Consider the following 27,302-nt stretch of genomic DNA (forward strand, 5'->3'; position numbering starts at 1 on the left):
ATGCATAAATATACATGTGGTGCTTAGGCAAAAATGCTTTGCAAGTTAGACAGCCTCCCTAAAGTGTGCAGCATAGGCAAGACAGCAGAATCAGCTTTTGAATTACTTGGTGTCTGTCATATTATTATTGTTGTTGTTATTATTATTATTATCATCATTATTATTATCATTGTTGTTACTATTATCGTTATCATTATTGTTATCATTATCATTAATTAAATTTATAATGTAAATTTCCTTTAAAGAAATCCTCTGTGACTTCTGATTTAATACTATGTTTATATGCAACCTAAGGGTGCTGTTCTCGTGAAACTCAGGATTTTATTGCAGAAGTTGGAACTTAAAATTTGGCCATAAGATTTCAAGTGGAGGATTTTATCAGGGCCTCTCCAGACTTGTGCTTTTTGTAGGTGTATTCTGCAACATGTCATTGACACAATAATAGTGCAATAGTGGTGGATTTATACTGGACCATCCACACATCATTCTATACACACTATACGCTATAGCACAACAAAAGCAGGACAAAACAACAATAACCCTGCAACATTTGTGGTATAAAAAGTTGCAGGAGTTCAGCAGGAAACTACAAGACATGCACCAATTGGAAGCAAAGCAGTATGACTGCCCCAAAACCTTTGCAAGCACAAACAGTATTGAAAGCATGATAATATATAACTGCTCCAATACCATCATGAGTACAAATAATTAAAAATGCACAATAAAAAGGACATCTGGAGGAGCCCTCAGCTGCTGGATGAGGAGATGAAATAACAGTGCATATAGTGTTAACTATTTCAATTGTAAGAGAACATGAAGTAGAAAAGAACCATAGCATTGATAGATCATCTTAATCTGATAGCTTAAGTTCCCCTGATTGCCATCTAGATGCAGCTGCTCTGGCAGCCCAGAACAAGTCTTCTGATGATATCATCAAGTCCTCCAAGTTCCCAGCAGCCCACGCTCCAGCACCCAACGAGATTCCAAAGATTGAGACAGAATACTGGCCAGGTCCTCCCTCACTTGCGGCTGTAGGTATGGAAAAAGTGACAGTGTTTAAAAAAAAAAACCCTCAAGAAACCCAGTTTTCTACTAACATATAAATTAGACTGAGATTAATGCTATAAAGTGTCTGAATCATTTGCACCTGATCCTTAAGAGTAGTATGGGTGCTACACCATATATAGAGATGAAAAGTGGGGAGGGAGGTTTCCCTGAATAACCCTATAGTACAGAATGTATAACCTCAAAACTGGGATTCCAAATCCCCAAAATCTGCATTTCAGAGGGGTGAATTCTTCCAGACTTTCCTGTGTTTCCTTCTCACTTGGAGCCCCCTCTCAAGCATGTATGACACAGAACCTCTAAGCTTCACTTTAAACTTTCCAGAGTTCATAAAGACATGTTGTTATGGTTTACCGCAGGAGCTTTTTAAAGGGAAAGTTCACCAGAGTGCGCATGCTGTTTCCCTCATTTCCCCTTTTAAAAGCTTTTGGCCCTCAACCCCACAGTGCACTTTACGAATTCAGTGAGTTTAAACATGAATTTGATGTTTTTGTGGGACACTTCCTGAGAAAGAAAGTGAGAAGAATTTGGATGTGATCCCTTCAATCTTAGCCGTGTATATTTTGAGGACTGTGTCAATGGAATTTAGATTAAGAATGCTTGTTTGAGCAGGTGCCAGGTGGAACAGTGAATGAGTAGTGGTAAGGTGTTGGAGGACAGAGCTGTGTGTGCTACATGGCCTGTTCTGCACCACCTGAGCTAGCTTGCTGCCCTCAGATACAGTGGGCGATGCTGTCTTATCTTGTTGCTAGTGTTGGAGTAAATTCAATTGCCGATCCCATTGACTTCTGTACATGCAATTGGCCGGGAGAATACCATCATATCAATTGTCTCAGGCAGCAAAACGTATTTAGGGTTCCTGATAAATAGTGATAGCAGAAATAGCTTTCAAAATAAATGACATTAAAAGAGGCTCCTTTACATCATATTTGTGCCTTAAAATATTGATTTTATTTTCCATGCTGTTTTTCATTTTTTAATATTTTTTTAAAAGCCCAGTATGTGTGTCATGTCATCTCCTTTGTCCACATGATTATCTGTAGGGGCACTAGATTCAATAACTATGGAATACCTGTTGTTGCATACTAAAACCTAATTCTTACGTTACTATTTGGGCATGGGGAAGTCAACATGAGGTGACTTTACAGCATCAGATTAATGTTGTATTTTGTCAGCATTGTGTAATCATGTCAACATTAAGATTTTTTTTTACTATGTTGGCTTCATGTGAGGAAAGACATCTCATGGTGATTATTTGCCGTTCAAAATGGTTGTATAACTGCAATCTAAGTTATGTGGGTGAAAACTTGTATGTACACTATGACACAGATGAGGACAAGGGTCATAGTAAATGCCAGCTCTGACCATAATAGGGTGCATGAAGTTAGTATATTTACCATATGAAACTGACATAGCTAAAATCATCTGATACTGACTTCACGAAATCCAGAAGATATAGGTAAATTTGATGTATGGCAGGGATTTGTTGATCTGCAAAGAAAATAATTCATTCTTCTGTCATGGAATGTGGTAGTTTTGTCAGAAACCGTAAACATTATCTTAGATTTTATGAAAAAGCAAATTATCAGTCTTCACATATACTTGGAAAATGTTTGTAATGTTTGCTAGGGCTTCAAAACTCAGGTGGACCCAGGAAGAACAGATACTTCAGAGGGTGTGTGTGCATTTAACCCCCAAAGTCTGCTTGAAATAGGGAAAAGTGGCTTCAGGAGTTGGCTGTGTTCAGCAGACAAGCAGCAGTGGCGAGAGAGAAGAGGGTGCTTAATCTTACTTCTGCATACCATTTGCCTACTAGAATGCAAACAGGGCTCCAGACTCACTCTTGAGAGAGGGAAGAATGTGCATCTAGAACCATGTGTGGGGAAAAGCAGCTTGGGAAGCAGGGACTTGCAGCAGAAAAATGGCAGATGGGGAAGGGTTATGTGCACACTCATACCTACCACTTGTCTACTGAAAATTCTGAGTTTTCCTTGTTAAAATAATCTTTTGAGATTTAAATACATGTAACAGCTAGTTAAGCTTGAGGCTCTGTGCTCTCTGTCACAATACATCCTTGCCCCCATATCCATTTTTCTTGCATATCTTACCGTTCCTATGAACTGTTTCAACATTCCCCTTAAAAAATTCCAAATTCTTCCATATTCAAATGTTTTCCATTTTTGCAAAAAAATGAATTCATACATGTTGAATTAATAATTTATTCAGAGCACAGAATGTAGGTTTTACTGGATGCAGAATCTGAAGTATTATTTAGGTCAAATTAATAATATAATAAAATCAGTACTACTATTTATCTAACATATATAAGGCTTCTAATTTTCAGACTGCTTTAGACATTTCTTTGTTTTGTTTTTTCTTGTATTTTTCCTCACAACAACCTTGTAAGCTAGGTCATCATTATTTCTGTTTTAGATAACAAAAAGTGACAGCACACTCTTCTCCATATCTGTTTAGAAGCAAGTCCCATTGAGTTCAGTGAGACTTACTTCCATGTGAGTGTGGATATGATTGCAGCTTGAGATAATGACATGTCCAGGATTTCCATATACAAGACCAAATATCTAACTGCCAACATTAATTCTCACTTACATCTTTTCAAAATGTTGGTAGTCTTTAACCATTGATTCAAGGCTTTTTTTGTTGAAATGTCCACACTTTTCTTTCAATAGTATATTCAATGCCTCCGCTTAGTGAACTGGACAGAGTGCTAAATCTAAAGCTTTAGCTATAACCAGCCTAACCTACCACAGGGTTGTTGTGAGGATAAAATGGAGAAGGGGAGAACTATGTGTGCTGTCTTGAGCACCTTGGAGGAAAGGTGAGTTATACATGTAATAATATTAATAATAATCTCTAGCCCCAAAGACATGAAACAAATCCCAACCTCCCATTGGTAGTTGACTTGGATATGCAGTTGCTCCAACTTTTAATCCTAAAATTTTACTAAAAGGACCCACACTTCTTGGTGATACTGTTCCTTGTCACAACTGACAAACTGTTAATTTACCTGCATGGAACTGAATCCAGAGATGCCCTTCTGCAAGTGGAAGACCCCTTGTGTAAGCAGAAGGACTATTTCATACTTCAAACAAGATGATTATGTGAGAAAATAACACTGAAATCCAGTGATGTGCCTTCTGTTAGCACACAGCAGCGTGCATTCTCTTGCACAAGGCCTTTCACAGATCAAAAGATGCATGCTTGTGCAAGTCTATGTTGTTCAAAGTCTTCCTCTAGCTCTTGTACCAAAGTTTTCAGGACAGCACCATTGCCAGTATTCCTTCCCCTGGTGCCTCAGGAGCCAGCCCATAGTGTGTGAGATTCACTTGCTGCTTGAGAAAAGTTGGCTAATTCATGAAAAATTGTAGAAAGCAGAAGCCCTGAGCCAAATTTACTCTACCATACAATGTGGCCCCTCAATTATGAACATGGAGATGAAAAAAGGATGTTCATCTCTTTGTTAACAATTAAACAGGCACTGGCTATATCTATAGCTATTTTGAGGAGTTTCGCCTTCAGCACCCAATTTTCCTCAACATGTAATAAAATTCGCAACACCACAGTATTTACAGTGTATGCCACACAATAGGGTGTAACAAAAATGGGTTCTATGCAGAAGGTGAAGGAGTGAAACTAGAGGTAATTATACCATAATTATTTTTGAAGTAAAATTGATAGAATGGTTGGCTATGCGTTTAGTGAAGAATTTAATTTCTTTGTTCAGCAAGCCTAAGAAAACATGAGTAATAGTTGTCAGTCCTTATGTACAATTGTGCAAGAAGCTCTCTTTGTGCTGTGGTTTTATGGAAGTAGGTTCTGACATGCGACGCAGATCCACTGGCAGAGATGAAGATCTTGAGGAGCTTCAGAGGCGCCGGCAGCTGCAAGAGGAACAACTTATGAAGGTGGCTATCATCTTGATGTAAATCACCCATATGTACCAAATGAACAGGTTATGATTTCTGTTTACTAGCTTACATGTCATTTTTAATTCCTGTTTTTGCAGCTCAACTCGGGTCTGGGGCAATTGATATTAAAAGAAGAGATGGAAAAAGAAAGGTCAGCACTTTCCAGCAGTCGTTATGACTCTCCAGTTAATTCATGTAAGCAAAAAAAGCTGGAAAGCATACATGATTGGTCATAGGAAGTGATGAATTAGGTTGCTTAAAATAAGGCCAGTTTTCATCTAGTCTGTTGCTGGTTTCAGTGTTTGGTAGCACACAGCAAGTGCTGTGAAAGATGTCGATCATTGCTGCACACAAGTGAAACATTTTTGTCACCACTTTTTCCACTGTCTTCCACTGTATTGTTGGCTGTTTCACAATACATTCTCAGAATCCCTTGAGCAAGAAGGGAGGCTTCCAGATTCAAGATTTTTGGCACATCTTAAACAAATCAAATGAGGAAATGGCTGAGGAGTAAACATATTCCCAGATTACAGTGGAAACAGGATGATGCTGTTTGAAAGACTGCTGATCCATGGGATCAGAAGTTTCACAAGTTTTTGTTCCCTTTATATCCACTCATAAATGTTATGAAAACTAGCTCTTGAAGCCGATTTCTGGAAAAGCATGTTTTGCTTTGGACTGTAAATAAATAGAAATATATTTGGGATATGTCACTTGCTCCAGTTAATGTTCAGCTAATTTTTAAATTAGGAAAAAAATGATGATGTTGACAGTGTTAAGCATAAGTAAAAATAAGGCTGGTATAGAGCCTCAAATTTGATGAGTGATGACTAATTCAGATTATTTTCTTTTAAAAAAACTTAATTTGCATTAGGATTTAAAAAGCAATAGCATTTCATTTAGAATATTGAGTTGCACATTTTACAACAAGCATCTTTATGAGATTATTGCTCACTTGCAAAATGAGATGTGGATTATTGCTGAGGTAACAGCAATATTGGTACTGAGAGGCCAACAGGCTAGGTCATGAAATCATTATTAAAAAGTGACATACACCTTGTTGATATTTATGCTTCTCATAGCCTTTTAGCCTTTCCCACATTGGGAGAGGAAATCAGCATAGCCTCAGGGAGCAGGGCAGCACATTCCAAAGTGTTGGATCATAGCAAATGAATCGCTGGCTCACCAGACAGGTCTTATGGGCAAACTGTGATACATACCAGAGAAAAGGCAGCATTTTATAATGACTGTTTAACTGTTTGTTTTTAGGAAGATGTGTGCAATTCCATGTAATTGGACTGTATGTCCTTGGTGCCCTTTCCAAAGCTATAAGATACAAGTACTAGTGGCAAAAGTACAACCTTTTGCCTTGTAACTGTGTACTAAAAAAGAAGTGTATTTTAAGCAACATGCATCAGGCAGGCTTGTGTACCGAGGAGTTGGAATTGGCCACCGCTCCTTGCCATGTGCATGTGACATAGCTAATATGTGTTCACTCCAATGTAATATGTAAAGATTTTTAAATGTCTAAAAGCTCAGAGAGAAATCAAATACTGATCCAGGTCCAAATTTTAGGCAGCACACAGTGTATTGGTGTACCAAACAGGCACTCTAGCTTCCACCTCCCTTGTGCAGCCAGACCACTGAAAGAGGCCCCTTGCATAATTTACACCAGAGTAATGCCACCACCATGCATGTTTTAGTACCTTCGTCTGAACATGTGGAAGTTCAAACCTTAAGGATAAGAGAGACAGATACGTGTCAGCTCTCCTAGCAATTAAGTGGTATTAGGTGGAATGATAAATGTGGGCAAGATTGTCCAAGTTAAAGGTTTGTTACTCAACTCCAGGTTTCTAATTTTAAGATAATAAAGATTCAAGAGCAAATTGAGTAAGAAATGAAACAGTGTTTTCTAACTATCCCTTATACTGGATATAGATTAGACTTTAGGTAAAGTCAGATTTAGTGACTTGCAGACAAGATTGTAGCATTTCTGTATGTGCCAATGTCATGGGTCCCATTCTGGCAGGGATCAGGCAGAACTTCCCCAGGCTGAACAAAGCAAAAGCATGTTCATAACTAGCCATTTTTGTGTTGTGTTCCAGGGGTTGGGGGGGTGGAGGGTGGGGAAGCAGATGATCAATTTGCTACAGTCCTGGGCTTTCTCAGGATTTCATGGTTATGCAGGGTGGCCATGGACATAGCTTTTGGAAAGTGTAAAGGGTAACTATCTCCACCTGGATCAATGTCAGACAGGATGGAACTGAAGGACAAGTTCTTTTTTAGTTTTATCCCAAGTGTGTAAGTGTTTTGCTCAGCTGCATCTGATGGAGAAGAGATTTTGAAGACAAATTAGAGGGCTGGGGCTTTTCTAGAGCCCTCTTCAGCTATCACAAAGAGGGAAATATAAATACATGAGGGGACAGTGGGGGTGAGTGTGCTAGCTCCACCACCCCTCTGTTATCATTCCAGTCACCTTCCAACTTATGGAATAGGGGAGCTTTCATATCCCATGGAGCTGCCTGCATGTTTTAGAATTCTGATTCCATCACTCCCCTTCACAGGTTTATATTTCCTTCTTCATAACATTTGAAGAGGGCTTTTAGTAAAACTGGATTTAATATAAAAAGATAATGCCAAGGAAATTCAGATGGCTTCAGACTTGTGGTTTCAATATTCCTTTTGGAGATGATCTCATGGAATATTTAACTTTATTTATTTATATACTGCCTCCTCACAAAACATCAGGGTGGTGTACAGCAACATAAAAAACTTTAAAGGCAGTATAGAGTCTCCTTTGACTTTGTGTGTGTGTGTGTGTGTTGTTGTTGTTTCTGTCCTAACAAAAGGTGTTAATTTTGTAGGATTTTTCTCCCTTTCCATTTAGCTCCACATGCTACTGCTGCCTCCAAGACTTCTTCCCTTCCTGGTTATGGAAGAAATGGACTTCACAGGGTAAACAGACAACTCTTTTCCTATTAGAAAGTGCTGTGTGCACGTTTGCAGAACCTTTGGTCCTCCAGAAAGTTGTTGAACTACAGCTCCCACATACCCCAGCAAGCATAATCAAAGGCCGGGGAAGTTGAGAGTTGTAGTCCAGGAGCATCTAGAGAGCCAAAGGTTCTCTGCACCTGCCTTAAAGCTTCCACAAACTTCAGTCACTTATGAAAACCTGTGTTAGACAGGAGAGTTTCATTCTTGCATCCTTTCCACCACTGACTGCTCAGATTCAGATTTGTTTATTTGTATTAAGTTATCAGACCATAACAAAACAAAGGTTTAACAGAATGAAGTAACACAAGGTGTTGTTTACATTTATATCCCATACTTTCTTCCAAAGGAGCCCAGTGTGGCCATAGATGTTTAACTCAAACCTAAATAAACTTCTACATAAACATAAGGGGGGTTGTCCCTTGGGGAGTGGTGAGGGCACTACCCCCTTCTATTTTTGTTTTCTCATTTTATTTTATTCTTAAACCAATCTAGAGGAGATTGGTAATGGGGAGGATATGAGGCTCATGTGTGATTCCTGCAGAGGGTCTGTGCAGTGAACTGTCTGTTAGGAGAAAGTTGCCAGGTGCCTTCAGAGTGAGAGTCTGCAACTGACAGAAGGCTGGCCCTCCCTGGGTCTGAAGAGTGGGGGTGGGGGAGTAGATGTGCCCTGTGTGAAAGTTATTGGGTGGCTCTGGTTGTTCCCAATTCTATCAGAGTACTGGGATAACTGGTTCTGGTAGGTTTTGTTGGGCTCTTGTGTCTGTATCGTGATTAGGAGGAGTCTTGGAAAGGAGGGACATGGGTGATGCCACCCCAATTGCAGTGATCATGGGTATATAGCCATGCGGGAGGCAATGAGCTACCATGGAAGACAAGAGCAAGGATATTTATGCCATGTTCCTTGTTCCCACTCCTCCCATGAATGGGTTCCTGGCTGCTTATCTGCTGTGCCCACTGGCCTGTGTGTACTGTTGTTCAGCACTAGATCGGTACACCATAGGACCACACTCATCCATGATTTGATGAGGGTGCCGATTTGGTGTGCATTACCAAGACCTGGGTGGGTGAGCTGGGAGGAGTTAATCTGACCCAGTTTTGCCCACCTGGAACCTCTGTGAAAGGATGGGGGAGGGATTGCTCTGGTCTACAGAACTTCCATCTATGTCACCAGGAAACCACTCTGTCTTGGAACAGGCTGTGAGGACATGCACCTGGTGTTGGGCTAAGGAGACAGTAAACTAGGGTTACTGCTGGTGTACCATCTAACCTGCTGCCCAAGTAGCTTCTCTGACCAAGCTGACAGAAGCCATCTCAGTACTGGAGGAGTCCAGAACCATAGTCCTGGGTGATTTTGATGTCCATGCTGAGGCTGCCTCCAGTGTTCAGGCTCGGGACTTCCTGGCCTCCATGACAATCATGGGGCTGTCTCAAGTTGTCACCGGTTCGACACATGGGACAGGGCACACACTTGACTAGGTTTTGCTCCAGATGGAGGAAGGGGTGGTCTAGAGATGGGGGGTGCTTGTCACCCCATTGTTGTGGTCAGACCACTTCCTGGTGAAGTTTAGACTTATGGCTCCAATCCTCCCCTGCAGGGGTAGTGGACAGATTAAGATGGTCTTTTCCCCAGGATTAATGGAAGCCACTGGATTCCTGAATGCCCTGGGGGAGTTTCCATTAATAGAGCAGATGACCCTGTTGAAGCCCTTGTCACGCTGTGGAACAACAAGACACATTGGGCTCTTGCCACGGTTGCCCCTGAGTACCTTCTCCAGAATTGCAGACCCCGTTTTGCACCTTGTTACACCAATGAATTTGGGGCAGTGAATCAGGCTGAATGATGGCTAGAGCACAAGTGGCGAAAGCCATGCTCTGAGGCTGATTGGGCACGAGTTAAACAACATAACCATGCCTCCTGTGTAGCAGTGAGGGAGGCCCACTTCTCTGCCACCCCGCCATCACATCCTCAAGTAGTCATCCAGTGGATCTTTCTCTTATTGTTAGTGGTCTGTTGACTTCAGCTCCAAGGAATGGAGTTCTAGATCCTTCAGAGACCCACTGTGAATTGTTTGCAAGGCACTTTGAGGGTAAAGTTGCTTGCCTCCATAGCAATCTTGATGCCGCATCCACATCTACAGTAGTCCCCATTGAGCAACATCTGCTGCAACTTCTTGGGATCGGTTTCAGTTGATGCAGCCTGATGACATGGACAAGGTGCTTGCAACAATACAGCCAGCAGCGTGTCCTCTCCACCCCTGCTCCTCTTGGCTTTTTAAAGCTTGCCGAGGAGGTTTGACTGAGTGGATCCAGGGTGTGGTCATAGTGTCTTTGCAGAAGGGAGTGGTCTCAGCTGCCCTGAAAAAAGCGGTGATTCGACTGCTCCTGAAAAGCCCACCCTTGACCCATTGGTTTGTGACAACTACTGCCTGGTCCCAAATACCCCCTTTTTAGGGAAGGTGATTGAGAGGGTTGTGGTGTAGCAATTGCAAGTACTCTTGAATGAAACGGATTATCTTGACCCCTTCCAATCTGGGTTCAGGCCTGGTTATGGAACTGAATTGGCCTTGGCCGTCCTGATGGATGACCTTTATCGGGAGAAGGACAGGGGTAGTGTGACCCTATTATTCTCACGATCTCTCTGCTGCTTTTAATACCATTGATAATGGTATCCTTCTGAGCCGACTTGGTGAGATGGGTATCGGAGGCACTGTTTTTCAGTGGTTCTGATCCTACCCCCAGGGTTGTTTTCAGAGAATAGCATTGGGTGATTGTCTTTCAGCCCCTGATAGTTGTGCTGTGAAGTGCCACAGGGTACCGTCTTGTCCCCAGTGCTGTTTTAACATCTATAGAAAGCCCTTGGGAACAGTCATCAGGAGATTTGAGACGAGGTGTCAGCAGTATGCTGATGATACACAGCTCTTTCTCTGTAACATCTGAATCAAGAGAGACTGTGCAAACCCTGGATCAGTGCCTGGACTCAGTGGTGGATTGGATCAGGACCAATAAACTGAGTTTTAGAGTGTTTTTAGTGTTTTTGTTTGCTGCCCTGGGCTCCTTCTAGGAGGAAGGGAGGGATATAAATTTAATAAATATATAAATACTTAAATTGCTATATTTCCCTGGCAGATCAGAGTATGCCCTTTCAAAAAGAAAAAAATGGTTTCTCTTTTAACAAATATTAAAATGCAACATTAAAATGGAATAAGTTGGATGAAATAAAATGAATTTCTGCAAATGGGAATTATATAAAACCTAATTTGTCCTCTCATTAGTTACTGCAGATAGAAAAAGTACAGTCTTCAGAACTGAGTATTTATCTTGTTCATCTAGTAGGTAAATTACAGACTCACGGGGAGACTTTTCTCCATCTCTCTCTAAAATTTGTCCAAAATATTGCTCTCCCAATGACTTATACAAAGGATAATACATAATAACATGTGCAAGATTTTCAGCCTGGTTTAAAGCACCACGACAGGTACAATCAGAGTACGACATATTTGTAAATCTTCCTTCTAAACCTAAGGCATCAAATTTAACCAGGCTTTAGTAAAGGCCACCCTACCCTATCACTCCATTTCTGAAAATCCTTTAAATTACAAGGTAATATAAAAGGAATGCAAGAGAAATGCTTATATAATAGCACAAATTTAGAAACTGATATAGTTGCTTTGTCCATCTGAAAGGATGCATCAGGCAATCTGCTTCAAAAGTGTTTTTTAGTAATCTCCATCCCCAACCTTTATACATATTCACTAATAGGCAAAAAACCTTGCAGTTTAAGAATGTACCTATAGCCCACAGATATATCTATCAAACTTTAAAAAGCAGGGAAATTGGGCAGCTATAGTGAATGCACCAGGGGAGCAGAAGACCTGACCTTCTCTCTGAGATAATGTACTGCCCTACAAATTTGTCAAAATGCAAACACAATTTGGGTTAATCTTTCACAGTCCAATCCACTTCCTGTGTAGCTTGGAAGAATTTGGTAACATGTACCTCTCAGTAAAATATCTCAGAGAGGAGGTCAGTCTCCTGCTCCCCTGGTGCATTCACTATAGCTGCCCAATTTCCCTGCTTTTTAAAGTTTGATAGAAATATCTGTGAACTATAGGTACATTCTTAAACTTTAAGTTTTTTTGCCTATTAGTGAATTTCTCTGCTTTTTAATCCGGGAGGTAAGAAATGGGATCCTATGCAAGCTTGTTGAGAATGGCTTGATCATTTGCATGCTTTTTGAGTTCAGTGGGATTTACTCCACTGCAATCATGCTTAGGATAGCTAAAACTGACTGGGGGGAGGGAGGACTGGAGTGGGCAGGAGAGGAAGAACAAGGGAGAGGAGAGGGGAAGGGAAGGAGGGGAAAGGCAGGTCTGATCACTTGCATGCTTATTGAGTTCAATGGGATTCGCTCCTATGCAATCATGGTTAGGATAGGTAAAGCTGACCATGGGGGAGGAGGAGGGGGAAGGGAAAGGAGCAGATTGGAGGGGGGCAAAGGAAGGGGGAGGGGAGGGCAGGTTTGATCATTTGCATGTTTATAGAGTTCAGTGGTATTTACTCCTATGCAATCATGCTTGACCATGCCTGACCATGAGGAGGAGGAAGGGGAGGGGGGAGAGGGGGAAGGAGGGAAGGGGAAGGGGAGGGGGGAGGGCAAAGGAAGGGGGAGGGGAGGGGCAAGGGGGAGGGGAGGGAGGAGAAGGGAGGGAGGGTTTGATCATTTGCATACTTTTTGAGTTCAGTGGGATTTATTTCTCTGCAATCATGTTTGAAAATGGAAATGGACTGCCTTCAAGTCGATCCCGACTTATGCCGACCCTATGAATAGGGTTTTCATGGTAAACGGTATTCAGAAGTGGTTTTACCATTTCCTTCTTCTGAGGCTGAGAGGCAGTGACTGGCCCAAGGTCACCCAATGCACTTCATGGCTGTGTGGGGATTCGAACCCTGATCTCCCAGGTCATAGTCCAACACTGACCTGTGGGAGGGGCGGGGAGGAGACTGGGTGGGTGGGTACTGGGCAGAGGGGAAGACCCTTTCCTTTCCAAAATGAAAACATTGTGAACAGTATCATTGCTTTTCAGCCTTTCCCCCACCTTTTTATTCTACAGCAGGCACATGTAGCCTCCCACCCAAATTTAAACCAAAACTGTCCCTGGCCACATACGCACCAGACCTTTATTTCACTTTGGATAGTTATGGCTTCTCTCAAACAATCCTTGGAAGTGTAGTAGTTAGTGAAGGGTGCTGAGAGTTGCTAGGAGATGCCATGTTCCCCTTGCAGAGCTTCAGTCAGAGCAGCTGACTGTTAAACCACTCTGGCCACTGGAGTTCTGTCAGGAGAATAGGAGTCTCCTCTCAGCACCCTTCATAAACTGCACTTCCCAGGATTCTTTGAGGGAAGCCATGACTGTCTCGCGTGAGATCAAAGTCTGGTGTGGGTGTGGCCCCCTGATTAGCCAAGCCCAGCAGCTGTAAGTCTGGCTTTTAGAACACTGACAGTTGGTTCTTACTGAGCATGCCCGACATTATCATTGAGTTCAATGCTAAATTTCTTAAATTAATTAAAAATCAGCCAGGCATTTTTAAAACTTTTAAACTGCGGAAGATAAAGGTCAGAGTATGGGGCAAGGTCAGTAATAGGATTACAGGTACTCTGTGAACATGGTTGATTTCTAATGAATTTCAACAGATTATGAGAAGTCTGAGAGAAAAAGTCCAAAAGGGATCTGGGTTTTTTCTCTCTCTCTTTAGACTTTGAACTCTCGATTCTTTCTGACTGTTTTGTTTATTGCCATGAAAATTGAGAGCGTTGTTAAGCAAGCATTTCTGAGTTTAGGACTATAAGTTTTGTAAGGTTTTGTTTTGAAATGAGCTTATGGAAAGCATCAGAATAGCATGAGGGTGTTTTCAATTTAACATTGCAGAATGTGAAAAATCCATGCTGGCTATAGTATACAGCCACTCTCGTGGCTGTGTAATAGTTCAGAAAAACCTAATATCTTCACTAAGGTATCAGGACTGGCCCACAATATTTTGGCACCTGAGGTACAGACATAAAAATCCAAAATTGTCCCCCCAGCAGCAAAATTATAATGATAAATTGTTGACCATTTGATACCCTTTAATAGGAGCCAAAATCTACGATTTCAGTCCATATACTCACACTGGGCCATTACTGTGCCTTTCCACCTCTTTGGGATCTCTGCTTCTTTTCAGCCTTGATTCACACATTTCCCATTTGGTTTCACAGACCTAGGAAAACATCCCCATAATATAGTACAATCCCCTCTGCCCCGCTACCTTATTCTACTCTTTCTGTGGTGTGTTTTCACACAGACATACTTACTGTTGATATTCTCAACACCTCATATAAGACAACAGTGCGGTTGATGTGACTATTGGTTTCCTCTTCTTCTAGCCATTGTCTACAGACTTTGGTCAGTACAACAGTTATGGGGACGTGTGCAATGCTGCTCAAGGTAAGATCATAAGGGATATGGTTTCCTGTTCTGTGCTGCTTTGCCTATCATTTATGCTTGCTTGGATTTTTGCAGAGTGCTCTTTTGGTCTGCTAAAAATATTAATCTGTTACCATAACAGACTTGTGAATGTCTTATTTATCCCTGAAATACACAGATCTTTGTTCTTCTTTCAAGTGAATATATTGATCTGGTTCTTTAACAACAAGACCAAGTTAAAATAAAGACGGCTTTGTGTAAATTAGAACTGCATTTTATTTCATGCATGTGGATCTGTATCATTGACAGATTCAGATTCAGTTTATTTTTTTGGCATTATGAGCTCAAGTATTAAATGAAACACATAACTGTTTGTCATTCTGATCCTGATCCTGATCCTAATCACCCCAAATATCACTTTTCAGATTTTCAGGTACAGTACAGATTTTCTTCCATCAAATAACAGAGAGTCTAAACAACTCCATCAACAACTCATCCATTATGTGACTCAAGTCTGAATTCCTGCTTACAGGGAAGAGTTTGTCAGCACATGTTTATCTGCATGTTTTATACCTCTAATAAAAGATGCAAACGTATATCACTGTGAAAAGGTCGCAGCTAAGGCAGTACCTTGCAAATGCCATTTTTGTGACTTGTTTGATAAGCTTTTATAAGATTGGCATGGAAGCTTCCTGTGGCAGTTCTTTCTTCAGTGGGTTTCTCTTGTTACCTCTGGTTCCAAATAAAGGGAGAGGTCCAGACATAACCCTCCTCTTTCTGAAACCATACCTTCTTCCTATTTTCCATATATGATTCCCTGACTTTTCCTCCTTCATATGTGATTGTGGGCATGGGGGAAAAAGCTGGGAAGTGACCTTGTGTAACAGTGACATAAGGATCTATAGATGGCCAATAAAAGCTCCCCCCCAAAAAATATCAACACTAACTGAATTCTTGCGCTCACAAAAGTCCATCACTACTCAGTGTGGAGAAATTTCCATATATAATATCCAAATGAATACACAATCTTGACAAAGTCTTCGTTGCACATTATGCTATTAGCAAGGAAAGAATTTACAGGGCAGGGTTGGTAGGAATTTACTATTTTACTTAGCTGGGCAGAATTTTTTTAAAAGGGAGGGAACAGGATAAAGTATAGCTGGAAGGTAACTAAGAAAATGATTAGAATCCATCCCCTTCATATTGGCTTATTAATACCAGATACTGGGGACAATATAGGAGGGCTATTGCCTGCACATTTTGTTTATAAGCTGCCCAGGGGCATCTGGCTAGCCACTCTGGAAACAATGCTGGATTGGATGGACCTTTGGTCTGATAAGAACATAAGAAGAGCCTGCTGGATCAGGCCAGTGGCCCATCTAGTCCAGCATCCTGTTCTCACAGTGGCCAACCAGGTGCCTGGGGGAAGCCCGCAAGCAGGACCCGAGTGCAAGAACACTCTCCCCTCCTGAGGCTTCCGGCAACTGGTTTTCATTTTTTTTTTTTATATAGTTTTTATTCAAATTTTTCCAAAAAACAAACAAAACAAAGTATGAAAAAACATAACAATACTACAACAAAAAATAAAAATAAAATGGTTGACTTCCGATTTGTCACAGATCAGCTATAAGTATATAATATACATCAAACCTGTCCCTTAATATGTACATACAGAATCTCTTTTCTCCATAAGCTGTCTTAATTAATCATCAAATCCCAGTATCATCATTTTATTTTGATCTTTCGACAAAAAGTCTAAGAGAGGCTTCCAATCCTTAAGGAATGTATCTGTCGATTTTTCTCTAAGTAAACACGTCAATTTATCCATTTCTACTAAGTCCATTAATTTCAGTAGCCATTCTTCCATTGTTGGTATTGATTCCATTTTCCACTTTTGTGCATATAATAATCTTGCTGCCGTAATCATATATAATAATATTCTTCCATATTTCTTTTCTATTTGTTTATCCATAAAACCCAGTAAAAAAAATTCTGGTTTTGACTGAATATTTATCTTTAAAATTTTTTGCATCTTCCTACTTATCTGTGCCCAGAATAATTTCGCCTTTTTACATGACCACCACATATGATAAAAAGATCCTTCTTGTTGTTTACATTTCCAACAAACATTAGAGACATTACTATACATTTTTGACAGCTTTTCTGGAGTCATGTACCAACGGTACATCATTTTATAAAAATTTTCTTTAAGATTATAACATAATGTAAATTTCAAGCCTTTTTTCCACATATTTTCCCATTGATCCATTTGTATGTTATGACCAAAATTTTTTGCCCACTTTACCATGGACTCTTTTACTTGTTCTTCCTCCATATCCATTTTCAATAAAAGTTTATACATTTTTGCAATTATGTTTTCATCATTTGTATACAAACCTATTTCAAAATCAGATTTACTTATTTCAAACCCATACATTTTCTTGTCCATTTTATATCTTTCTAACAATTGTAAATAGGCAAACCAATGAAAACTATATCCTTCCTTTATCAATTGTTCTCTCTCTTTCATTGTGTATTCTCCATGTACATTTTCTAATAGTTCTTGATAAGTTAACCATTTCTCTTTTCCAGACATTTCTCTTCTATAAAACGCTTCTTGACTTGAGACACATAATGGTATTTTCGAATAAAACCTTGGTTTGTATCTATTCCATATTTTCAACAGAGAACGTCTTATAAAATGATTGTTAAAGTCTACGTTTACTTTTACTTTGTCATACCATAGATATCCATGCCATCCCCACTTCAGATTATGGCCCTCCAAATCCAATAGTCTTTTATTCCTCAATAAGATCCATTCCTTTATCCAGACTAAACAGCAGGCAGCAAAATAAAGTCTCAAATTTGGTAATCCCAGTCCTCCTCTTTCTTTAGCGTCTTGAAGTAATTTAAATTTAACTCTTGGTTTTTTTCCTTGCCATACAAATTTAGAAATATCTTTTTGCCATTGTTTAAAAGGTAAATCAGAGGATATTACAGGTATTGTTTGAAACAAAAACATCATTCTCGGTAATACATTCATTTTTATCACAGATATTCTACCCATTAATGACAGTTGTAGTTTATCCCATCTTAGCAAGTCTTTCTTAATCTCTGTCCATAATTTTTCGTAATTATTATGAAACAGCTTTGAGTTTTTATTTGTCATGATGATGCCTAGATATTTCAACTTTTTTTCTATTGTAAAATCTGTCTTGTCCATTAACTCTTTCTGTTCCCTTAAAGTTAATTTTTTCACCAACATCTTTGTTTTTTGATTGTTGATCTTAAATCCTGCTAACGGTCCAAATTCTTTTAATTTGTCCATCAATATATGAATTCCTTCCAAAGGGTTTTCTAGTACAATTATCAAATCATCAGCAAATGCTCTCAATTTATATTCTTCTTTTTTTATTTTTAATCCCGAAATCCTTTTATCTTGCCTTATATCTCTAAGCAGCACTTCTAAAACCAGAATAAATAAAAGGGGAGATAATGGACATCCCTGTCTTGTACCCTTTTGTATTTCACATGAATCCGTTAAGTCTCCATTAACAATTATCTGGGCCTTCTGTGATGTATAAATCGATCTGATCCATTTTATAAAGTTGTCTCCAAAATCCATTTGCTCCAAAACCTGGAACATAAATTTCCAATTCAAATTATCAAATGCTTTTTCAGCATCTAAAAAAATCAAAGCTGCTTGTTTATCATTTCGTTGTTCTAAATATTCCAACACATTCAAAACATTCCTGACGTTGTCACGTAATTGTCTTTTAGGTAAAAACCCTGATTGATCTTCCTGAATAAATTGTTGCAATATTATTTTCAATCTTTCAGCCAAAATCATTGTAAAAATTTTATAGTCATTATTCAGTAGAGATATTGGCCGATAATTTTTTGTTTTAGTTAAATCTTGGTCCTCTTTAGGTATTAATGTTATATTAGCATTTTTCCAACTATCCGGTATCTTTCCCTCTTGCAAAATAGAATTCATTGTAGACTGTAAGGGTAGCAAGAGTTCTTCCTCCAAACATTTATAATACATTGCAGATAGCCCATCTGGTCCTGGCGCCTTTCCTAATTTAATTTTATTTATAGCTTCAGATATCTCTCTTGACGTAATAGGGCCATTAATAACTTGTCTCTGAAAATCTGTAATTTTCGGCAAATTCTGTTTAGATAAATACTCTTCTATTTTTTCAGATGGAATTTCTTGACACTTATACAATGTTGAGTAATATTGATGAAAAATCTTTTTGATTTTTACATTATCTGTCAGCGTCTCATCTCCTTCTTGTATCTTTAAAATAATATTTTTTTGACGTTCTTTTCTTAATTTATATGCTAACCATTTCCCAGGTTTATTTGCAAATTCAAAAGTCCTTTGTTTAGCAAAATTTAATTTCCTTTCAATTTCTCTAACTGTCAACATTGATACTTGCTTCTGTAACATTTTAATTTGATTTACAATAGAAACTTTAGCTGGATTCTTTTTCAATTCTTCCTCTTTTTGTTTTATTTCTTCCAAAATTAATTGCATTTTCTGTTGTTTCTTTTTTTTTAATTCAGAATTACATTTAATAAAGTATCCCCTCATAAATGCCTTACTAGTATCCCAAACAATATTTTCACTTGTTCCTTTATATAAATTATATTCAAAGAACTCCTTTAATTTCTTCTTACATTCTTGTACTACTTTATCATTCTGTAATAAAGATTCATTTAGTCTCCATCTAAATCCAAGATTTTTTTTTTTTAAAGTTAATATCACAGGATTGTGGTCCGAAAAAGTTTTTGGTAATATATCCATTTTAAAAATATCCTTCGCTAAAATTTTTGACATCCAAATCATATCAATCCTCGAAAATGTTTTATGTCTTTCTGAAAAATAAGTAAATTCCTTTGCATTATCATTTATATATCTCCAGGTATCCACCAATTCTAAATGTTGCATGAGTTCAAAACAAATCTTCGGTAATTTACCTTGTGTCTCTTTGATATTTTTTTCAGAAAGCCTATCAATTTTTGGTGAGATTACCCCATTCCAGTCACCCATGACACACCAATGCTCATATGAAAACTCTGACAATTTTTCCATAAGTCCTGTATAAAACCTTGTTTTATCTTCATTGGGGGCATAAATACCCACTATCAAAATGTTTGTACCTTGTAAAGTAATTTCAACCCCCACAAATCTACCACTATCGTCCAATAATACCAATTTAGGAAGCAATTGTGGGTTAATATAGAGAACAACTCCATTTTTTTTTTTTGGTCCAGCTGAAATAAATTCTTCACCCAAATTTTTACAAATCAAATATTTGGAATCTTTCTTCTGAATATGAGTTTCTTGTAAACAAATTATATCCAATTTTAATTTTTTCAAATAATGAAACACTTTCTTTCTCTTCTGCGCCGTGTTGGCTCCATTTATATTCCAAGTTAGGTATTTGTAATCCATCATTAAGCGTGTATTTTAAAATTTGCCTGATGCTCCTTTTGATCCATCATCTTCCTTCCCCTCCTCTGCATATCCTTGTTGACTTTGTTTCCCAGGAACTATATCCATATCTTTGAGTTTATCTTCTTCCATATCTTTTGAAGCTTTTCTCAAGAAGTCCCTTGCTTTTTGAACAGTATTCAGTCTGTATTTCTGTTGTCTGAATGTAAAAATCACTCCTTCTGGAACGTCCCACCTAAATTGAATTTTGCATTGCTTAAGTTTTTCTGTAAGGAAAGCATATTCTTTTCTCTTACGTAAAAGTCTAATAGGAATTTCCTTCATCACCAGTATTTCCTTACCATCAATTTTAAAGGTATATTTAAAGTGTTGCTGTAAAACCATATCTCTGGTCGTCTTCTTTACGAAATGAACAAGCACATCTCTTGGAATTTTTTTCATTGTTGCATATCTGGAGTTAATTCTATAAACTTTGTCTATTTCAAATTCCATCCTATCTTCATTCAAGTCCAGAAATTTTACTAAAGCATTAACAATTTTATCTCTAATGTCTTCACCTGTTTCCTCAGGGATTGCACGGAATCTCAAACAATGCTCTTTATTTCTCATTTCAGTCACAGCTAAGTAGTCCAAATTTTTTTCTAGTTCCAGATTTAGTATATCTGTTCTATTCTCCAAGGTTTGTACCTTTTCTTTAGTATTTTTTTGCATCTTCCTTTATTTGCCCAATTGTCCCTTTAATCTCATCCACTTGTGTTTTAATATAGTCTTTTATATCTGTCAATTCAGTTTTCATTTCCTGTTTCATTTCCTGTTTTATAGCATTAATCCCTTCCATTATTTTTTGAAACATTTCTGGGGGCTTCCGGCAACTGGTTTTCAGAAGCATGCTGCCTCTGACTAGGGTGGCACAGCACAGCCATCATGGCTAGTAGCCATTGATAGCCCTGTCCTCCATGAATTTGTCTAATCTTCTTTTAAAGCCATCCAAGCTGGTGGCCATTACTGCATCTTGTGGGAGCAAATTCCATAGTTTAACTATGCGCTGAGTAAAGAAGTACTTCCTTTTGTCTGTCCTGAATCTTCCAACATTCAGCTTCTTTGAATGTCCACGAGTTCTAGTATTATGAGAGAGGGAGAAGAACTTTTCTCTATCCACTTTCTCAATGCCATGCATAATTTTATACACTTCTATCATGTCTCCTCTGACCCGCCTTTTCTCTAAACTAAAAAGCCCCAAATGCTGCAACCTTTCCTCGTAAGGGAGTCGCTCCATCCCCTTGATCATTCTGGTTGCCCTCTTCTGAACCTTTTCCAACTCTATAATATCCTTTTTGAGATGAGGCGACCAGAACTGTACACAGTATTCCAAATGCGGCCGCACTTGATCCAACAGGTCACTTCTTAGGTTCCCTTAGCTTGGTACTGATTCCTTACTACCGGGAATGCTTTTGTTGGATGCCATGTACATCTTATTTCAAAAGCAACTGGGGACCGTTAATAAGGAGACCCAAGTTTAAGGCCCCTTGGGCCAGATGACTAAACAGTTAAGTATTTAAAGAGTACATAATAATAATATTCTATTGGCTGATGGGACTGAAATATAAATTCATGTCTATATTCATCATGACTGCCTTTACCAGTTATCTATGGGTGTGCATGTAACCTGTGTGTCTGATGTTTACCTATATCTGATACAGTCCCTCCCAGATGGTCATGTCCCTGGAATGCGAATGGACCGAGGGGTGTCTATGCCTAACATGTTGGAACCAAAGGCAAGTGCAGACATTATATACTTTTCTTCAATGCAGTGATGGTTCACCTAAAAAATGATGGTAGTGTGTGGTTGACCTCTGTGTTGTTTTTTTAAAAAATGTTGCTCCTTACATGCCAGCTCTGGACCACAGGATGTGCTTCATTGATGATGACAATGATGATATCAGTGTTCAATGTAATCTTAAAACTGGTTGAGTAGCATCAAGCTTCTGACAGCCACAGTAATCAGAACCTACAAGGCACAGTGTATAACTGATAAGCAGTGCCTGCAAACCCCACTTTTGACAAGGAACCATGTCTTTACCTGCCCTATGCCTGATGTCAGATATCAGGCGAAAACTGCCTCACAGGCCAAATTAGGACCCCTGTTGGGCCAGAAGTTCGCTACCAACGACTTAAAAGCTGATGTTTAAAAAAATATGGAAACAACCATTCTGCCCAATTTTGGACTCAAACCAAAAATATTTTTAAAAGCACTTAGAACTGTACTTACGTCATGACTTTGTAAAATATAAGAATGTGATAATAACTTTAAAGTTCTCAGCAAAGTTTTGTGCAATTTTGGCTGTTTTTGTTATAACAATGTATGTTAGTTTTATGTTGCACTGTAAAACATAAAAACAATGTAATTAAAGTTATATAGTAGAATTGTAGAATTGTGAGATTGCCTCCTCTCTGATTAACGCACAAAGTGCAAAACATGGTGCACCAATGCCAGAGAGTAACGGTGAGCATGGACTAGGAGGCAAATAGGTCCAGATTATTGATGCAAGGGAATCAAGCCATAGGCAGTTTCACTACATTTAGAGTTTGCACCATTACGCATCCTAAATTTGGCTAGTAATGAGATGATAGATTTAAATCCGACAAAAGACAGACTTCCAGACAATTTCAGAGTCTCTGGTAGATCTCAACTTTTGTAGGGTCACAAATTGTAGTAGGCACTTCACCATGGATCATATAAACAGCAACAAAAACCTTGCATATAGATTCATGTTCCAGTTCACAGAAGAAAAAATGGTCTGGACCATACAGATGCCCTGCTGCTCACTCAGCTTGTGTGGGCAGCAGACAATAGTCTGTGGGAAACTGTCAGCAAGTGGCATAAAGAAGCAGAATTTTACTTATTTGTTTTTAATGTATAGCCCACCTTTCTTCCAAGGAATTCAAGGTGGCATACATAGTTCCTGATCCCTATTTTTTCCTCACAACAGCCTTGTGGTTGATCTAAGAGATAGTGACTGGCCGTAGGTCTCTCAGTGAGCTTCATGGCTGAGTGAGGATTAGAACCTGAGTCTCCCCAATCCCAGTCCAAGAATTAACCACAATGCAACACTGGCAGAAGGTTGAATGGAAGAGCAAATCAAAAGTCACTTGTCGCGCATTGCACTTCTGAATATCTATAGTATCCCGTTCTATTACAGCACTGGACTGAAAAGATCCACTTACTCAAACAATACTTTGAACTTCTAATTATAGCATGTTAAATGTGGGGAAGGCATGCACGTATAGAAGTCATTCCTAAAGAACTCTTCCAGTTCTGAGCATGTTTATCCAGAAATAAGTTCCATTAAGTTTTATGAAGCTCATTCCTTAATACAAGTACATAGAATTGCAGCCTCGCTGCAGCTTTATCCACATTTACCTAGTAGTATTTACTATTGAACTCAATGCGGCTGACTTCTAGCTTTCTTGTGATTCAAATGCAACTTGTAAAGAGATTAGATACAACATCTGAAATAAAGGTAGTTTATTATTGTCAACATGTTAATCCATCAATGGAATTGCGGCCTATTGCCGAAATAAAACACAGACACCATTGCTTGGGTAAATAATGGGCCACTTTATTTAAACAGAATCAATTGAATAATGAACCTGCAGAAGGGAGATTAAGGGCGGGAGCATTCTGGTGATCCAGGCAAAGCCTGTTAGCAGCTATCGGGCGACCATGCCCTGCCTGAGCCTGGGGCTGCCCTGTGCCAGCCCCCCAGCTCCAGCCACACCCTGAAGATGTGTAGGGGGTCCAACCCGCATCACCGCCCCTCGGAGCCCTGAAACTCCGAGCGGATGAGGCACGTTGGCCCCAAAGGCGGCCCGTACCCTGTCCCCGGGCCGTGTAGCCCTGAGCTGCAGGCCTCCGGACCGCCTGTCACCCCCAAAGGTGCCTAAAGGTGTCACCTAGCTGCCCTTTCCCTTTAACCTTTCCCCGCACTTCTTCGCCACAGAAGGGGGACAAGCCTCTGCTTAGTCCCCCTTTACCCCACACCCGATAAGAATCTGGTGTAAACCCTTCTGCAGGTCCCTTAGAAAGATGTCGTTGCCCGTGTCTGTCAAATGGACGCCGTCAGGCCGAAACAGCTCAAGCTTGTTGTGGCCCACCTCTGGGTGGTGGATGACAGAACCTCCCAAGTCCCTAAGGGCCCTCTGAATTTGCCTGTTCACCTTTTTCCGTGACCTGTCCATCCCTCGTGGCTCACCGGCACAATTCCACCTCCTGCGCGGCAGGATGTCTGACCACACTAAGTGCACCCCCGGCCAGCGACGTGCAATGGCCCGGAGGTCACCACATGCCTGTTCAATTAGGGCCTTGCCCTTTAACAGACCCAAGTCGTTGCCCCCGAGGTGGATCACCAGCACCTGGGGCACTGCCACTTCCACAGCCGGTTGAAACAAGGCTGGCAGGAGCCCGTCCCAACGCATCCCCCGACGTCCCAGCCACCGCACTGCGGCCCATTGACTGAGCCCCAGCTGCGTGCCAAAGCGAGACTTCGCCACCCTGCGGCCCGCCCAGAACGTCGTACTGTGGCCACATAGGAGGATGCGTGGCTGCTCCGATCTTGTCCAGCGATCTGTTGAAACAACAATGACATTGGGTAACAAAAAAAAGGGGGGGGCTGGGGGGGCCAACATCTAGCCGCTGGCGTCGTGTGTGTCAGCAAGTGGTCTAACGTAGGCCTTGTACGCGTCTGAGGACACCCGCCCACAGCCTGAAGCCTGTCTTTAGAGAAGCCCAATAGGGCCGCCGTGGAGGCCGCGCCTATCCGGAAGGAGTGTGTCCCGAACTTACTGGGGTCCACGCCTAAATTCCCCAGTGTGGCCTTCGCCACGGACCAGAACTGGTATCTGGTAAGGGGCTGGGAGTTCCTATGTATGAATAGGTACCCTGACTGCGACCCCCTCGCTGCCACAAAACCGCGCAGGGCTGTTACTGGGCAGAGTTCTTGCTGCCGGCATGGGGCTAATACCACCAGGCACCCCTTACCATGCTGGTCCGTTTTAGACCGCCTGAGCCGCAGGAGGGCCCGCTCTGCCCTCCAGCTGAGGTCGGAGACTAGCAGAGCTCGGAGGGAGTTATCCATCTTAGAAGCCGCCACCACCTCCCCAATTCGGAAGGCCCCAAAAAACAGAGTGAGGGCCGCAGCATGATATAGCAGGGCCTCGAAAGGGGAAGAACACAAGTGCTTCCACTGTCCCTGCAGGCCAAACAATAGCTCCGGGGAAAAGGGGAGGCGTGCATCCGGGGGGCAAGGGCGCTCGCAGGACCAACCCTCCAGCATCCGGCGCACCCTAAAGTCACCCGTGTAGTCCTGAAAGCCCCGTGCCTTCACTAGGAAAGCGAGGCCTGAGAGCTTACCTTTAATGGTCCTGACTGAAAGGCCTCTCCGTTTCCCCTCCACGCAGAACTCCATAAGCTGCTCGACCGGGATGGGCCACTCCTGGGCGTAACCCCTGGACTCTCTGAAGTTTGATAGATCCCTACCTGCCCCCTGGTAGCTGGCCAAAGTGCTGGGCGCCACAGAAAGGCTTATGGCCCTTTCTGATTCAATCCTCCAATCTCCCATAGCGCTGGGGGGAACACCTCCAGCAGAGCCCTTGCCCACGGTGCCAGCTGGCGAAACTTCTCCATCTGGTTCCGTGATAGAACATCAGCAATACTATTGTCAATACCCGGAATGTGGCGCGCCAGGAACTGAATATTATAGCAAAGACATTGGAGCACGAATGCTCGCACCAGACGCATAACGTTGGGGTTTCTAGAGGACAGGGTGTTAATAACGTGCACTGTGGGGAGGTTGTCGCACCAAAAGTGGACTGAGGAATTACCCAACTTGTCGGGCCAGAGGTGTACGGCCACGACAATGGGGAAGAACTCCAAGAACGTCAGGTCTCTGGTCAGGCCAGCCAGTGTCCAGCCCTGCGGCCAGCTGCCGTGGCACCATGAGTCATGAAGAATGACCCCAAAACCGAAGGCACCCGAGGCATCGGAGTGCACCTGTAGCTCTGCCTCCAACAGGCGATCCCTTCTCCATAGGGAGACCCCATTAAATTCCCGCAAGAAGGTGGACCACACTGTCAGGTCAGCCCTAAGAGCGGCTGTCACCCGTGTGCGGTGGTAGGATTGTGATAGGCCAGCCATGGAGTCATATACGCGCCGCAGGAAGGCACGGCCGGGCGCTACAACCCTGCAGGCAAAGTTCAGATGGCCTGCCAGCCGTTGGAGAGTGGCTAATGTCACCTTATTAGAACTGACCACCTCTGAGATCTTCTCCCTGAGGGCCCCCAACTTGTCATGAGCGAGCCTGCAGCATGGGGCCACCGTATCTATCTCGATGCCCAGAAACGTGATAGCGGTGGATGGGCCCTCAGTTTTCTCGGCCGCGAGGGGGACGCCCAGCTCCCCAGCCAGCCCCGCGAAATGTGCCATGAACGCCCTACAGGTGCCTGAGTCCGCAGGGCCCGCAAACAGGTAGTCATCCAAATAGTGTACCACTGATTGCAAGCCTGCGCGCCTCTTGACCGCCCACTCCAAGAAGGAGCTGAAGCGCTCGAAAACAGAGCATGATATAGAGCAGCCCATAGGCAATGCCCTGTCCACGTAATATTCACCCTCAAAAGCCAAGCCCAACAGCTCGAAGTCCTGTGGGTGGACCGGGAGGAGGCGGAAAGCAGACTTGGTGTCACACTTTCCCATAAGGGCCCCAACCCCGCAGTCCCTGACCATTCGCACAGCACAGTCGAATGATGTGTAGCGGACCAAGCACAGCTCCGCTGGGATGAAGTCATTGACTGACTCACCCTGTGGAAAGGACAGGTGGTGTATCAGGCGAAATTCACCTGGTGCCCTCTTGGGGACGAGGCCCAACGGGGAAACTCTGAGTGAGGGGATGGGTGGTGCAGCAAAGGGGCCCAAAACCCGGCCGGCTACTACTTCCTTCCTAATTTTTTCTCTCAGAACTGATTCCCTGCCTTCCACTGACTTAAGGTTGCGGGACATGAAAGGTAAGGTAAGGCCTGGGACCCAAATAGGGGATCCAAAAACCCACTGTGAAGCCTTCGAGTAAAAACTGGGTATCTTGGACTAGGGGGTAAAGGTGGAGTAAGTGTTGGAGCTCGGCGATTTTAATTGGGCTGGGGCCCCTTTCCCTGAGCTGCGCCTGCAGCCCCTGTCTTCCTTGCGCCAGCCGAATCCCTGTTTCCACTCCTGAAGGGGCGGCCCCTGGGGCAGCTAGTGCAGGCGTGGGGGCCCCCACATATGGCACATTCATGTCTGAACGTGCACGGGCTCCGACCGCAAAGGCCATGCGAGCTGAACTCCCAGCAAAGCAGGCGGGG

General features: G+C 41.7%; 1 protein-coding gene across 1 annotated transcript in view; it reads left to right on the forward strand.

Annotated features, from left to right (window-relative positions):
- Positions 1 to 27,302, forward strand: part of ABLIM1 (actin binding LIM protein 1) — a 261,923-nt gene that overhangs the window by 218,223 nt on the left and 16,398 nt on the right. Inside the window, exons 16-22 of the mRNA XM_061635919.1 lie at positions 889 to 1,035; positions 4,900 to 4,991; positions 5,093 to 5,189; positions 7,882 to 7,949; positions 14,410 to 14,470; positions 14,875 to 14,882; positions 21,614 to 21,688. Of these exons, the coding sequence (XP_061491903.1) occupies positions 889 to 1,035; positions 4,900 to 4,991; positions 5,093 to 5,189; positions 7,882 to 7,949; positions 14,410 to 14,470; positions 14,875 to 14,882; positions 21,614 to 21,688 (548 nt within the window). The remainder of the gene's footprint in view (positions 1 to 888; positions 1,036 to 4,899; positions 4,992 to 5,092; positions 5,190 to 7,881; positions 7,950 to 14,409; positions 14,471 to 14,874; positions 14,883 to 21,613; positions 21,689 to 27,302) is intronic.

The sequence above is a fragment of the Rhineura floridana genome, chromosome 7 (genome assembly GCF_030035675.1).
Source record: "Rhineura floridana isolate rRhiFlo1 chromosome 7, rRhiFlo1.hap2, whole genome shotgun sequence".
Classification (NCBI taxonomy): Eukaryota; Metazoa; Chordata; class Lepidosauria; order Squamata; family Rhineuridae; genus Rhineura; species Rhineura floridana.